General features: G+C 46.5%; 1 protein-coding gene across 1 annotated transcript in view; it reads left to right on the top strand.

The window, feature by feature from the left end:
• PARD6G (par-6 family cell polarity regulator gamma) overlaps positions 1–14,902 on the top strand; it is a 90,077-nt gene that overhangs the window by 18,488 nt on the left and 56,687 nt on the right. Inside the window, exon 2 of the mRNA XM_019423574.2 lies at positions 7,381–7,603. Within this exon, the coding sequence (XP_019279119.1) occupies positions 7,381–7,603 (223 nt within the window). The remainder of the gene's footprint in view (positions 1–7,380; positions 7,604–14,902) is intronic.

The raw sequence follows: 14,902 nt of genomic DNA, 5'->3' as shown, positions 1-14,902 counted from the left end.
TCTGGCTATGGGGTCAGTGTGCCTGATGGAGACCAAGTACACGCTGCCAGCAACTACAAATGTTGGAAGCAGGAAAATAAGCTGCCTCTGTAGTTGTCTCTTAATCAGAAGAAACAAATTACAAACAGGCAAAAGTATACTTTTCTGCCATTTACATATACCTCTGTAGTTACATTTAACAGTACTATTTATTCCAGTTAATATATAGTGGTCTTTTATTTCAGCCTCAAGGATAGCTTTAATATTTCTTGTAAGGCAGGCCTGCTGGTAACAGTTCTCCCAGTTTTTGTTTATTTTGGACTGTCTTGTTTCTCCATTTTTTGAAGGATAGTTGTGCTGGATATAGAATTTTCAGTTGACATTGTGCCCCCAAACATGTTACCCCACAGCATTTTAGCCTCCGTGATTTCAGATAAGAAGTCAGTTATTCATATCATTGCAGATCTTTTATATAGGATGAATTGTTTTTCTTCTTTTAAGATTCTCTCTTTGGCTTTGGGTTTTACAGTTTGACTAGGATGCATCTAGTTGTGTATCTCATTGAGTTTATGTTAATTGTAGTTTGTTGAACTTTTGGATATGTAGTTAAATTCATTACATTTGGGAAGTTTATACACATTGTTTCTCCAAATATTCTTTCTGCTTTTTTCTCTCTCCTGCTCTGGGACTTCCAGCTGTGTTTCTTTGGATGCATGGTAATACGCCACAGGTCTCTGAGGCTCTGCTCATTTTTCTTCATTCTTTTTTCTTTCTGCTGCTTAGACTATACAGTCTCAATTGACCTATCCTCGTATTTTCCGATTCTTTCTTTGACCACCTCTGATTTTCTGTTGAGTCCCTCTAGGACATTTTTACTGTAGTTATTATATTCTTCAACTCTAGAATCTCAATCTGATTCTTTTTTTAAAAATGATTTCCAGGGCGCCTGGGTGGCTCAGTCAGTTGAGTGTCCGACTTCAGCTCAGGTCACGATCTCACGGTTCCTGGGTTCGAGCCCCACATCAGGCTCTGTGCTAACAGCTCGGAGCCTAAAACCTGCTTCGGATTCTGTGTCTCCCTCTCTCTCTGCCCCTCCCCCACTCACGCTCTATCTCCCTCTCTCTCTCAAAAATAAGTAAACATTAAAAAAATTTTTTTTAATTTCCATCTCTTTGTTTTTATTCTGTGTTTGGTTAGACATTGCTTTCATGATTTCCTTCAGATCTTTAGACTTGGTTTCCTTCACTTATTTGAACATAATTATAATAGCTGATCTAAAATCTTTGTCTCGTAAGTGCAGCATCTGGGCCCTTCATTGGCTGCTTATTTTCCTCTGCATGGAGGCCATTTTTTTTCTGTTTCTTGATATATCTCATAAATTTGCTGAAAACTAGACTTTTTTTTTTTTTAATGTTTATTTCTTTGCTGCTTTTTGTTTGTTTAGTGACTTTCCTGGACAAATTCTGTAAAGTGTATTATTTGTTATGTGTGACCACTGTTAACTTCATGGTCATCTGGTAATTGCACAGAGATTTCCTTTCGTGAGCTCAACCAGTAGGTCCCCCAGCCTCTGCTCGAGGCTCTATGTGTGTGTCAGTTCCAGCTGCTTAGGCTCCACTTTAGCCTTCACTTCCTGACTCACAGAATCCCAGGTCAACCAGATAGAGATTATATAGCCTTCTTGGGTCTCTCCTAATCACGCACACAGCACTGCATGTGTGTGTGGCCTGTGTTTGTAGGAATTTCAGAGCTTTTCCCAGCCTCCTGTGGGTATCTTATTCCCCTCCATTTCTTTCACTGTGGTAAAATACACATGACGTAAAATTTGCCACTTAACCATTTTACGCGTGCTGTTCAGTGTCACTAAGTACATTCACACGGTTGTGCAGCTGCCGCCCCCCCCCCCATATCCAGAACTCTTTTCGTCTTGTAAAACCAAAAGTCTGTCAGTTAAGCAATAACTTCCCAGTTCCTTGCAACTACCGCCTGCTTTCTGTCTCCATGATCTGATGGCTCCCAGGACCTCCTACACGTGGAACCACACAGCGTTCACCCTTCTGCTGCTGCCTCGTTTCACACAGCACGGTGCTCCAGCTTCGTGCATGTTGCAGCAGGTGAAAGAACACCCTTCCGTTTTAAGGCTGAATGACACTCCATTGTATGGATATATACCAGTTGTACTTAGGAGTTCTCTGTATATTCTGAGTATTATCCCTTTTTGCAGGCTGTTGTACTCTGTGGATAGTGTCTTCTGATGCACAAAAGGTAGTTTTCATTAAGTCCGATGTCTGTTTTTTCTTTTGTTACCTGTGCCTTTGGTGTCATATCCAGTAAATCACTACCAAACCCAGTGTCCTGAAGCTTTTGCACTATGTTTTTATTTAAGAATTCTGTAGTTTCAGGTTTTACATTTAGGTCATTTATCCATTTTGAGTGACTTTTGGTAATGGTGTTGTTACGTAAGAATCCAACTTCAGTATGATAAAAGCATTTTATTTAAATATATATATTAGCATGGGGTACTGACTTTATATTTTTACTTCCCTTTATATCAGATTAAACAAGTTTCCTCTAAATGCAGACACGATTCGTTGGCATATAATTCTTGGTGTACTTACCAGAAATTGAAAAAGTGGTTCCAAGGATTGGGCAGTAAATCTTGCAAGTCCAGTGGTTTCCAAGACTTTGCTTTCAACAGCATTGAAAGTTGTCCTAATTGTCAGCTAATAGATTATTAAAAATATTGTTAATGATAGACCACTCTATGATTATTTATTTTTGGCACATTACTTGGTAAGAGTCACAGAGCTGAGGTCTGGCATGCCTTCTGAGCCCTCAGTCCCATCAATTTACATTCACAGGGAGGAGAAGGAGCAAAAGAGCCAATGTTACTCTGACCTCATTTAGCAAAAACACTCCTCGTGAAAGATTTTTTAGGTGTTTACTTTGGATGGTTAATAATTATTTATGAAAATGTGTAACTCTGTTTCAATCATGATTTAATCATTGTAATGACTTAGGCTACAAACTTTTTACTGTAAAAAATCTATTTATTTTATGTTACTGTATAGTTTTGGTCACCCCAGACATTAAGTTCACCATCATAGCCAGTTTCTGAGCACACAGTTCACAGTATACAGTTTACATTCACCGTTGTGCATACCGTCCAGTACTCTTTCCATCTTGCAAAATTAAAACTCCATACCACTGACACAAATACAGAAATATTCTCCACAAATAGAGCCTTGTGGCCATGTGAAAAAGAATGTTTAATTCAATTTATCTGATTTTCTTGCATAGAAGAGTGGTAGGGTACTCCAGCATAAATTATTATGATAAAATACTAGGCTTCAGTCCTCTTGGAGCAGTGTGATAGAAACAAGGGACCAAACAGAAAAAAAGCCCATGTGGAATTTCTGATTGTTACAAAAGAGTTGGTTATTCTATTTTAAAATGCATGATGGTAACATCATATCACTATGGCATTTAGCTTTCATTGACTGTATTTAAAAGATCATCTGATAAAATATTTATTTTTAAAAGAAATACAGTATGCTGGAAATTATATCCCTTGCAACCATTTATTTTTGTTATGAAAAATTTAGATGCTAACTTAAAAATATGTTATCCTTTTTATAGTGGTAGTTTTTCAGAATTCCTTAGGAGGTATGTGACATTTGAAGACCACTGCATTAGTACATAGGGATCCCTATGCAAATGCCTGAACCAACTTTAAAGTTTTCTGGAGACCACCCTGAAATGCCGAGCCTCGCTATAGGAGTTTGTTCCCGCGGCAAGGCTCATGACAAGGTAGTGACGGCTGAGCGTCAGACACTCGCCTGCTGTCCCACATTCAAACCTGCAGAACTCCACAAAGGGAGGTGTCTGTTTGGGAGGCTGTCTCCTCAGTCCAGAACAGGTACAACTTCAAAGCTAAGTGCTCACTAAGGAAAGTTTTAAGAAAAACTGACATTATGGCACCTGCCCTAGGTTGGCAGGCAAGTTAGACAGCGGCCTCAATCTACCTTTTCCTCCTGTGCCCTGCTCACAGCCGTAACATTTCCCCTTAGAAGGACCCAGATCCACAGAGTAAAGCAACCCACAGAATGAGAGTGTTTCAAATTATATATTTGATCGGGGAATGAGCCAGTTACGGAAAGACAAAAACGGATGATTCCACTCATATGAAGTACTTAGAGGAGTCATATTCATACAGACCGGCAGGTAGGTGGTGTCACCAGGGTCTGGGGGAGGGGCTGGGAGTCCGTGTTTAATGGGGACGGACTCAGTTGCACAAGATACGAAGACACATGGATGGGGACAGCTGCTCAGCAGTGTGAATGTATTACTGCCACTGAACTCTGCACTTAAGTAATGGTGAAGATGGTAAACTTTAGGGGCACCTGGGTGGCTGAGTCCGTCAAGCATCTGACTTCGACTCAGGTCACGATCTCACGGTTTGTGAGGTGGAGCCCCACATCCAGCTCTGTGCTGGCGGCTCAGAGCCTGGAGTCTGCTTCGGATTCTGTGTCTCTCTTGTTGTCTGCCCTTCCCCTGCTTGCACTCTGTCTCTCTCTCTCTCAAAAATAAAAAAAATTAAAAAAAAATTTTTTAATGGTAAACTTTATGTTATGTGTATTTTGCATAATAAAAAAAATTAGGAAAAATGCTAATATCCCATTTCATACCTCTTTTTGCCAAACTTTGGGACTCATTCAACGTAAGAAGCATTGTTCACCATACTGCTGGATGGATTAACAAAGTCAGCCTCATTATCAAATACAAATCAGACTTGCTTTCTGTCAGGAAGCAGTCTGCATTCATTTTCATTTCCAATCCACACGTTAAGACGTATTTTGAAGAAGGGGCACCTGGGTGGCTCAGGTCATGATCCCAGGGTCCTGTTCGTGAGCCCCGTGTCGGGCTCCATGTGGAGCCTGCTTAAGATTCTCTCTCAGTCTCCCTCTGCCCTCTCCTCTGCTCACTCACTCTTTCTCTCTCTCTAAAAAAAAGTTTAAAAAAAATTATAAAGACGTATTTTGAAGAAAACCACTAAAAGATTGGAGAAACAAATTAGATTAACCTTAGATTGACTGCCAAATGCAGGAGGGACTTGGCCCAGCATGGGCTGTTTCTCACTGCTCACCTAGGATGTGGCCTAATCCAGGGGGAGTGAGTCAGGAGAGGCAGCCGGTGTCCCTTAAATCAGAGTGAGTGCATGGTGTCCGGTTTGGGGGAAGAATCAAGAACCGCACATGAAACTCAGAGGCATACGCTGATTTCATTGGACACCATTGAACTCTCCTTATGTGCTTAATGAAAAGAGGGTGCATACTGATAAGAACTAATTGCTCTGGAAGTTAGCTTGTATTAGATCTGAGATGGGAGAGATGACGGCTATTGTTGAAATAAATATTCATGATGTGACGACATAACCGAATCTGAAAAAAGATCACATTAAACTAATGTAGGCTTGAACTCTTGTGTCTTCAAAAGTTTTGTGGCCCCAGGATGTGTGTGAGAGATTGTGTGCTGCTCACCCTGGGCCAGCCAATGGTGCATGCTGGGATAAATATGGAGAAGAGGAGGAATGCTGACCTTTCAGCAATGCGGGAAGGATTTCTCGGTTTGCTGTGCTGTGTTCACAGGCCCCATCTCAAGGTGGGCACCTCTGACAGCGGCAGAGCGGCGGGGGAGAGCCTTGCCGCGTGGCCCTCTGTGCTGAGCCCGGAGCCCCTCCTCCCCTGACCCAGTACGTGGGAGGAGGCCTTAGGGGTTGTGCTTGCCCATCGAAGGTGGCTTTTCTTGAACCAGTATTTCGGAAAGTCCCACTGTCCTGCCTGCTGAAGTATTTTATTCCTGGGGCAATGCGGGATGGGTGAGAGGTTTGTTTTGTTTTTTAAAAAGGGAAATGGAACAGCAGACTCTGGTTCTCAGAGATCTGTGGCCACGGAGATTTGGAGACTGATTCCCTTAAAACCAGTGGTTTTATGGTGTGGTCCCCAGCCCAAGGGCATCAGCTTCTCCTGGGAACTTGTTAAAAATGCAAATTATGGGGCCCGCTCTCCAGATCAGCCCAGTCCAGACCTCTAGGGGCCTCCAGGTGATTCTGATGCCTGCCCACTTTGAGAACCACACAAACCCATATGGTTTGAGTTGATTTGCCCTTGACTAGTTGACATAATGTCTAGATGATGTAATGACTCGTATTGTGTAAACATTAGACATTTCATTTTTGTGTATTTTGGAACCACTATAATTAGTTTTCAGTTGTGTTGAAGAGCACTGAATCTGTGCTGCCTGATGAATAAAGGTCTGTATTGCCAAGCGAGGGACAACAGCATGTCCTAATCCAGAAACCCTCAGGCCAAACAGAGGTGGTGTCCTTGGATCCCAGGATGGTTCAGCCCGTGGGAGGTGACCTAGGGTCCTTTCCTGGCAGAGAACTGTGTGGGCACCTGAGCCAGGGCCAGGGACTGTCAGGAAAGTTGGGCCCTGGGTATCTCCCAGAGCAGGCGGAGTGAGTACCGTCTGTTGAGAGAGGAACCTGCTCTGTGTTTTGGGCGGGACCAGGGCCCACGTTCGTGTCTCCCTGAGATTTGTGAAGCCTTCTTTTTACCACAGTCCTTCCTTCTTTCACTTTTGCTTCCACTTTTGATCCTTCGGTCTTTTAAAAATACAAATCAGAGGCCCCTAGGTGGCTCAGTCCGTTAAGCATCTGACTCTTGATATTTGCTCAGGTCATGATCTCGCGTGGGGCTCTGCACTGACAGCACAGAGCCTGCCTGGGATTCCCTCTCTCTTGCGCTCTCTCTGTCTGCCCCCCTGTCGCTCCTACGTTTGCTTTCTCTCATTCCCTCTGTCTCTCAGTAAATACATAAAATTTTTTTAAAAATCAAATGCAAATCATATCAAATCAGTTCCTTGCTTAAAATTGAAATTGTTCCAGGACCACCCATTGCCCTCAGGAAAAATACAGAGCGTTCAGCTGGCCTTGCTTCCCTCCTGCCCATGAGTGTTTGCCCCTATCTCGGGGCTGTGCGGACACCGCAAGCTGAGCCTGGACAGCCACCCCAGGTGAAGGCCCTCACTAAGCACAGGCTCCTGTTTCAATCTCGTCCACCATACTCCTAATACTTTTTGACCTTGCTTTTTCTTCAGTAGCCTCAGCTCCAGCACCTGTCCTGTCCAGGACACAGGTCAGCGTTGAGTGAACTGATCCCCCACACTCCTGTCTCCCCTTTCCTTGTGTGTTTGCAGAAGCTCTATGAGGACAGGGACACAGTTCGCCGCTGTGTCCGGGCCTCACGGAGGCTCAGGACGCGCTTGGCATGACGTGAACAAGCCTTATTTCCCGTCCTTTCCCTGCTACTTATGTCCCCCCTGTCTCTTGCATTGTAGTTTGGGGCTGAGTTCCGGAGATTTTCCTTAGACCGTCAAAAGCCAGGGAAGTTTGAAGACTTCTACAACCTGGTGGTTCACACGCACCACATCTCCAACACAGACGTCACCATTGGCTATGCAGATGTGCACGGCGACCTGCTGCCCATCAACAACGATGACAACTTCTGCAAGGCGGTCTCGAGCGCCAACCCCCTGCTCAGGGTCTTCATCCAGAAACGAGGTACCGGGGGCCACTGCACCCATTTCAAACATGCAGTTTTCGGTTTTGTCTGTTGCTACAGAGCCATGCGTTCTCTTTTCTAGCCTGTGGTAGAAAAGAAGGTAACGTGTGTTTGGTCAACACCAGTTTATTAGAAAGTCTTCAAAATTTTAAATGCATTTTCAATCTTAAAGAGTGTTGATTTCTGATTTTTAAAGACTGAGGAAGAAATACTATTGATGCTTTCATATTTTAACTGGATGCGAGTTCGCTAACAAAACGGCATTAGCCAGTAACCCAGGAATGAAACTTGTGGTTGCTAGTGTGTGTTTTCCACTGTCTTTTTAGGATTGGAAACTTATGCTAGCTTTAAATTATAACTTTGGCTAACTTTTAGCTCTGAGGGTCTAGCTTTGCTGTAACAGTATCATTTTATGGGAAAACCGGCTGCTAACGTAGGTTAATGGTTGGGAGGGCGTGTGCCCCGCTGTTGAGTCGAAGCTGGGCCTCGTGCTGGTCTCATCTCTACACTTGGGAGAAACTTCCCATTTCCAAATAAAATACTGAAGGAAAGAGCCGCCTGCAGGGAGGCGTTTCCCGGCTGACTTGGTCGTGACTGGAACTTCTGTGCCCACAGCGAGCGCACAGACCGCCCGCAGGGGACACTTGCAGGGTGACCGCCGTGGCTCGCCGTGTTGGCTGCAGTGGCCTCAGTGGGGGCAGGAGAGCTGAGCAGAGACCGGGAGCAGCAGCCACAGTGTTCGGAACAGAAGGAGGCCGGGACGCTGGAGGCCGAGGCGTATAGCCGGGCGCCTGGTTCTGAGGGCAGGCGGTGCCTCAGTCCCTGCTGCGGCATCACGTTGTCCCAAGGGGAGAAGGCGCACGTGCGGAGAGCTCAGGGCGTGCTGGCCGCGGCTCCGCGAACATTCTCTCTTCTTGTTTGTGCTGCTGGAAGGGAACAGCGGGAGACCCGCTGACCTCACCTTCTGCCTGGTTCTCTGGCACGAGATCAGACAGCTCTGCGTCTTCAGTCCCTGCTGAGCCTGGCCGTCCCGCTGATGGCACCGTCACTGCCGCGCAGTGGCTTTTGCTTCGTCCCCAGCCCTGCAGCGTTGCTCCGCTGCCTCCACGTGACCCCGGGCTCTGCCGTGTCCTCCTGCCGGCTGCTCTGGCCGCACCTGCGCCCGGCTGCCCCCCGCCTGGAGCCGCCCTCTCTCAGACCGGGCTACCCAGTCACTTCGTGTCCCCTCGGCCCGTTCTCTGTCCTGTCACTCTGCTTCTCTGTGCCTTACTTAGCGGCCGTTCTCAGGGCTCCTTGCTGGCCATCGGGGCCACGTCCCGCCGCTCCGCCCTGGCCATCCCGGGTCACAGTGCTTGCTCTCAGGGTGCGGGAGGGTGAGCAGTGGGTGCGGAGCACCGTGTAAACCGGAGATCTGCACGCGGGCTTTGTCATCCATCGGTCACAGAGGGAACGAGTGGTGTCTGTGCGGAGCTGAACTGGAGGTGCCACCGAGGGCGTGCCTTTCCCTCAAAGTGCTGCTGACACCTGGCACCCCGTGCTGTGGACCCTCTGAAGCTGAGGTGACACAGGAAGCTCCGAGGTCCGTGTGCTCACGAGTGTGTCCACTTCCCAGGGGCGACTCTGGCGGCTCTGCCTCTTTTCAGCTTGCTGGCTGAGGCCCTGTGTCCTGTCTTCATTGTTTACTTTCCCTCTGGCACTGCCCTGAGAGAAATAGCTCAAAGTTTAATTGGCCGGCTCAGGGTTTCTTCCCCCGCCCCGTAGTGTGTCACCTGCAACCCGTGCCTTTCTCTGTCACATGGCAGAGACCTCTGTCAGGGACCCCAGTTCAGACCCTGCCTCTAGCACCTTCTCGCTGACTCTGACCAGCTGATCCCTAATGTTCTGGTCTATAAAATGGGAGAGCAGCGCCTACCTCAGATAGTTGTCATACTTGGGGCACCCGGGTGGCTCCGTCGGTTAAGCATTTGACTTCAGCTCGGATCGACATCTCACAGTTCATGGGTTCGAGCCCTGCGTCCGGCTCTGTGCTGACAGCTCGGAGCCTGGAGCCTGCTTCGGATCCTGTGTCTCCCTCTCTCTCTGCCCCTCCCCAACTCACACTCTGTCTGTCTGTCTCTCTCTCTTTCAAAAATAAATAAACATAAAAAATTAAAAAAAAACAAACAATAGTTGCCATACTTAAATAGGAAAGGGCTCCTGGGGTGCCTGGGTGGCTCAGTCAGCTAAGCATCCAACTCTATTTCAGCTCAGGTCATGATCTCACAGTTTGTGAGTTCGAGCCCCACGGTGGGCTCTGTGCTGACAGCTCAGAGCCTGCCTGGGACTCATTCTCTCTCCCTCTCTCTCTGTCCCTGCTGTGTGCTCTCTCTCTCTCTCTGAAAATAAGTAAAAGAAAAAAGGTACTCGTAATATTCACAAAGCTCAGCGCCTCGATTCCATCTCCGGGGAAACGGGCTCTGCTCTTGCCATGCTCAGTGGACTCTTGCTGTAAATACTGTGTCCAGGTGGGAGAGGCGGGACAACTGTGTTGCTGTGGATGGTAGGAAGCAGGAGCCGTCCTGACACCCTCCATGTTCAGGACAGACTTGCTAACTGTGAGAAAGGCAGTGCCCATCTGCAGGCAGGCCATCGCTGAGGCTACCCTGGGAGGTGACACTCAGGTCCCACGTTCTTTTCCTACAGCAGGTGTTCCGAGATGTCGGTCACAGTAATACTGTTTTCATGATTTTACTGCAGCCACCCTCACTCAGTCACTTACCTAATAACTTTCTATACCGTGGTGTATATTTTAGGAGAAAACTGTACTCCTATCACAAGTGAAGAGCCATCAGCCTTCTAACAGATGTTGAAGTAAACCCACAGTTATGTTTAGGAAACATACTTTGTCTGCCACTCATTAATCTCTTACCCCAAACCACACATGCACATCACAATGAAACTTCAGGCCAACCTCCCTTGTGAATACAGATGTGGAAACCCTTCGACAAAATACCAGGATGTGGGAATCCTATTCCCACACAGGAACTTATGCGTGACTGTTGACTGCCGCGGTGTCCATGATGGCCAAAAGGTGGAAACGCCCCAGTGTGCGCAGACCGGCGAGTGCACACAAGACGTGCGGTGGGACAGGGCTCAGTCGTAGACGGGACTGAGGGGACGCAGCTCGCGGGAACCCTGGAAGGGAGGGGCAGGGGAGAGTAGCCGGGTGTGCGGGCCGCTGTCGGAGGGGTGCGTTCAGTCTGTGCTCTGAGGTGCAGAGTCTGTGTCTGCGGAGTCGCTAAAACTTATTCGTTGCCCCAAAGCAATGCTCAACGCTCGGCGGCCACTTGCAGACGCGCGGGGCAGTGGAGGGTCGGCCGCCAGTGCAGCGGGGTCCGCCTTCTCGCATCAGGTCTTCCGGCACACACGTTTCCTTGCCACAGTCTATTTACTGCCATGTTTCCCACTTTTTTGTGCTTATTCTTTTTTAATAATTGTGGCAAAATACATACAACGAAGCTTGCCACCGCTGTATACCCATCCGTCTCCACGATGCTTCTCATCCTGAAAAACCGAGTCATTCTGTCTCTTAAACCCTATCTCCCCGTTCTGCCCTCCCTCCAGCCCCTGGTGCCCACCACCCTACTTTCTACCTGTGTGATTGTGACCCCTCTAGGAGCCTCCTGGAAGTGGATTCCTGCAGTATTTGTGACTGGTTCGTTTCACTGAGCATTATGTCCTCAAGGTTCTTCTCAGGGGAGAGACTGCCAGCATTTCCTTCCTTTTCCAGGTTGAATGATATTCCATTTGAATAGGCCACATTTTGTTCATCATTCACCCACCAGTGGACATCTGGGTTTCTTCCATGTTTTAGCTGCTGTGAACATGAGACAAACATCTCTTTGAGACCCTGTTTTCAATTCTTTTGGGTATAGACTCTGTAGTGTAAATATTGCTGCTTCACATGGTAGTTCTACTCTTAAGTGTTTGAGAAACCGTCATACTGTTTTCCACAGCAGCCGCACCATTTTGCATTCCCACCAACAGCGCACAGGGTCCCAGTTTTTCCACACCCTCACCAGCACCTGTTTTCTGGTTCTTTAAAAGTAGCCATCACAATGGGTGTGAGGTGGGATCTCCTACTCTTGATTTGCAAGTCCCTAATCCTTAGGGATGTTGGTGTTTGCAGTGCTTCATGGGCACTTGTACGTCTTCTTTGGAGAGACATCTGTTCAGGTCCTTTGCCCATTTTTGCACAAGGTTGCCTTTGGTTGTTGAGTTTCAGGGGCTCTTTTTGTTGTGGATGTTAATCCCTTGTCAGATATGGACTCGCAAATATTTTCTCTCGTTCTGTAGGTTGCCTTTATACTCTGCACATTGTCTTTTGATGTACAAAATTTCTAATTTGGAACAAAGTCAAATTTGTCTATTTTTTCTTTTGTGAACTGTGCCTTTTATAACTGGCCGTGTGCTGGCCTGCCCCGAGACCTTAGTTCTCGCACGGCCTCTAGTGACTGTCTCCTGTCCTGTCCTTGCGTCTGCCCTACTCCCGGGAACAAGCAGTTCTTGCAGAAAAGGTCGGTGGTCCCCACCTCCCACAGCGTTTGTCTGTCTGGGAACGTCTTGATCTCCCTCTCGCTTTGCAGCACAGTCTTGCCGGATATAGGAGTCACACGTGACAGGCCTGTCTTCGTACACTGTTTTGAATGTGTTGTGCACTTTCTCTGAAACCCAAAGTTCCTGGTGAAAAATCTGCAGATAAGCTTACTGGGGGCCCCTTGGGTGTGATGATTCCCCTCTCTCTTGGTGCTTTCAAGATTCTTGGTCTTCTGGAAGTTTGGTTACAACTTGTCTCAGAGTGGGTCTGTCTGAGTTCATCTTATTTGGAATTTGCTGAGCATCTTGGATTTTATATTCATGTCTTTCTTAAAGTTAGGAAGATTTATAACCATTGTTTCTTCAGATATTCTCTCTGCCCCTCTCTTTTCCTTTTGAGACTCCCACAGTGTGTGTGTCGGTCCTCTTGACGATGTCCTATGGGTCCCTCAGTCTCCGTTTTCTTCATTTACTTTCTATTCCACAGTGTTGATGATTTCCACTGTCGTGTCTTCAGGTTCACTGGTATTTCTCTGTTTGTTCAAATCTGTTTTGAATCCCTCTAGTCAATTTTTCATTTCAGTTATTGTACTTTTCAGCTCCAGAATTTCTTTGGGGTTTCTTTGCTGGTTTTCTCCTTCTTTACTGATATTTCCATTTTGTTCATACTTTTTTTTCATGATTTTATCCACATTTTCTAGTTCTTTCAGCATCTTTAAGACAGTTGCTTTAAAGTCTCTCCAGTAGATCTGACACCGGGTCCTTTTTAGGGACAGATTCTGTTGAATTATCTTTTTCCTTTCAATGGGCCGAAGTCCCCTGTTTCTTTGTGTGCCTTGTGATTTGCTGAGCGCTGGACATTCAAATCTCATGATGCGGTTACTCTAGAAATCAGATTCTCCCCCTTCCCCAGGGTTTGCTGTTTTGTTGTCATCGTTCTTTTCATGGTTGCAGGCTCTGTGCCGGGGGTCAACCTGAGGTGTCCATTTAATGTCTTCCTCGGCCTTTTCTGAGCCTTTCCTTGGACATGTGCCATCACTTCCTAATTTCCCCCAAATAGGCAGCTGTTTTTCAATGTCCTAGTCTTTAACGTGTGGCTCCCGAAAGGGGAAAAGTGGAAAACAAAAGGGGGATAAGAGGGCACTTATCCCCTTGAAGTCACTCGAGCTGGAGGGGTGACAGCAATGGCCGCCAGCCTCTGAATCCACACCTGTGTGGTCAGAGCGTGGCCTCCTGCCGTTTGGGGGACAGGGTCCTTTTCGTCCACCTGGCTTCTGCGGGCTGCTCCAGAAACACGTGCCCGGCTGCCTGCCACATGGCTGGGGCGCGGGACGGGTAGGTGCTGCTGTGCTGCGAGCTGGAGTGGACCAAAATCGACTACTTCTCCCGGACACGTGGCAGGCCTCGGGCAGAGTCCACAGTTCCAAAGCAGTCCCATCACACAGGTTCCGCCCCTGCTGTTGTCATCTGTGGGGGAGAGATTCCCGGGGCCCCTGCTCTGCCGTCTTCCCAGAATCCTCCTGTGCTTTTCTTGTGATTTCACTGTTGAAAATGACTCCATGCCTAGTGCAGGAGTGCTACTGAGTTTTCCTAAGTGCAAGAGGGATGTGATGTGCTGTACATAGAAAGTGCTCTTAGCTATGAGTTCAACATTAAGAATCAATAATATATACTAAATACATGTTTTTTTTTAATGTTTATTTATTTTTGAGAGAGAGGGTGGGGCGGGGGGGACAGAGAGAGAGGGAGTCGGGATCTGAAGTGGGCCCTCTACTGACAGTCTCTGTGGGACTGAGTCATGAGCCATGAGATCATGACCTGAGCCAAAGTCAGATGCTTAACTGACTGAGCCCCTCAAGCACCCCACTAAATATATATCTTTAAATAGAAACACATATAGCAGAAGGTTTTATGTTGCTCAGTGGATGAAAACGTTGGTCAGAGGCTCACAGGAACCTAACCGTGTATTTTCCAAATAGCCATGTTTCAGTATTCAATAATTCAATGTTCACGGAGACTTTATAGAATATAACTACCATGTATAATGAGAGTCAACTGTGTATGAGAAGTCCAAAGAGACAGAAACAGATTTGTGGTTGCTAGGGAGAGGGAGTATTGGGAGGTTAGGGTTTCTTAACTGGGCACTGAAATATTCTGTAATTCAATAGTGGTGTTGATTGCAGGCCTTTGTAAATATACTCATAACCATTGAATTATACTCCTTAAATGGGTGAGCATTATGGTATGTAAGTTATTTTTCAATAAAGTATATCTCAGTATCTCTCTTACAAAATTAAAAAGTATGAGATTCAAACCAGAGTCTCCTGAGTCTGAGCCTTGACCTTGGGTGACGTCATCTGGGCTCATCTTTAGGCTTTATTTCCAAAATTCAGCCATTTTCAATATGTGTAAAAACTTGGAGTTTTTAATTAATTTATTTAGCGTCAAAACTCCAGGCAGTGCTCAGGAACCTGCAGCTGGCCTCTATTTGGGGTCCATTGGTAAACTTATGAGGTATGTAACTGGTCCTGCACAGCAGGGGTAGCAGGGCCTGCAACTTTGTTACAATAGAAATCATGGATATTCTCATATTGTATGTTCATGTGCTTATTGTGGCCAGATATTTTGAATGCTATTTACTGTAAGCACTATTTTATTATTTTTTTTTTAAGTTTATTCACTCATTTTGAGAGAGAGAGGGAGGGAGTAGCAGAGAGAGAGAG

Source organism: Panthera pardus, unplaced genomic scaffold, assembly GCF_024362965.1.
Source record: "Panthera pardus isolate Hobbes unplaced genomic scaffold, ASM2436296v1 HiC_scaffold_15, whole genome shotgun sequence".
NCBI lineage: Eukaryota > Metazoa > Chordata > Mammalia > Carnivora > Felidae > Panthera > Panthera pardus.
This window is presented reverse-complemented; position numbering and strand designations above follow the sequence as displayed.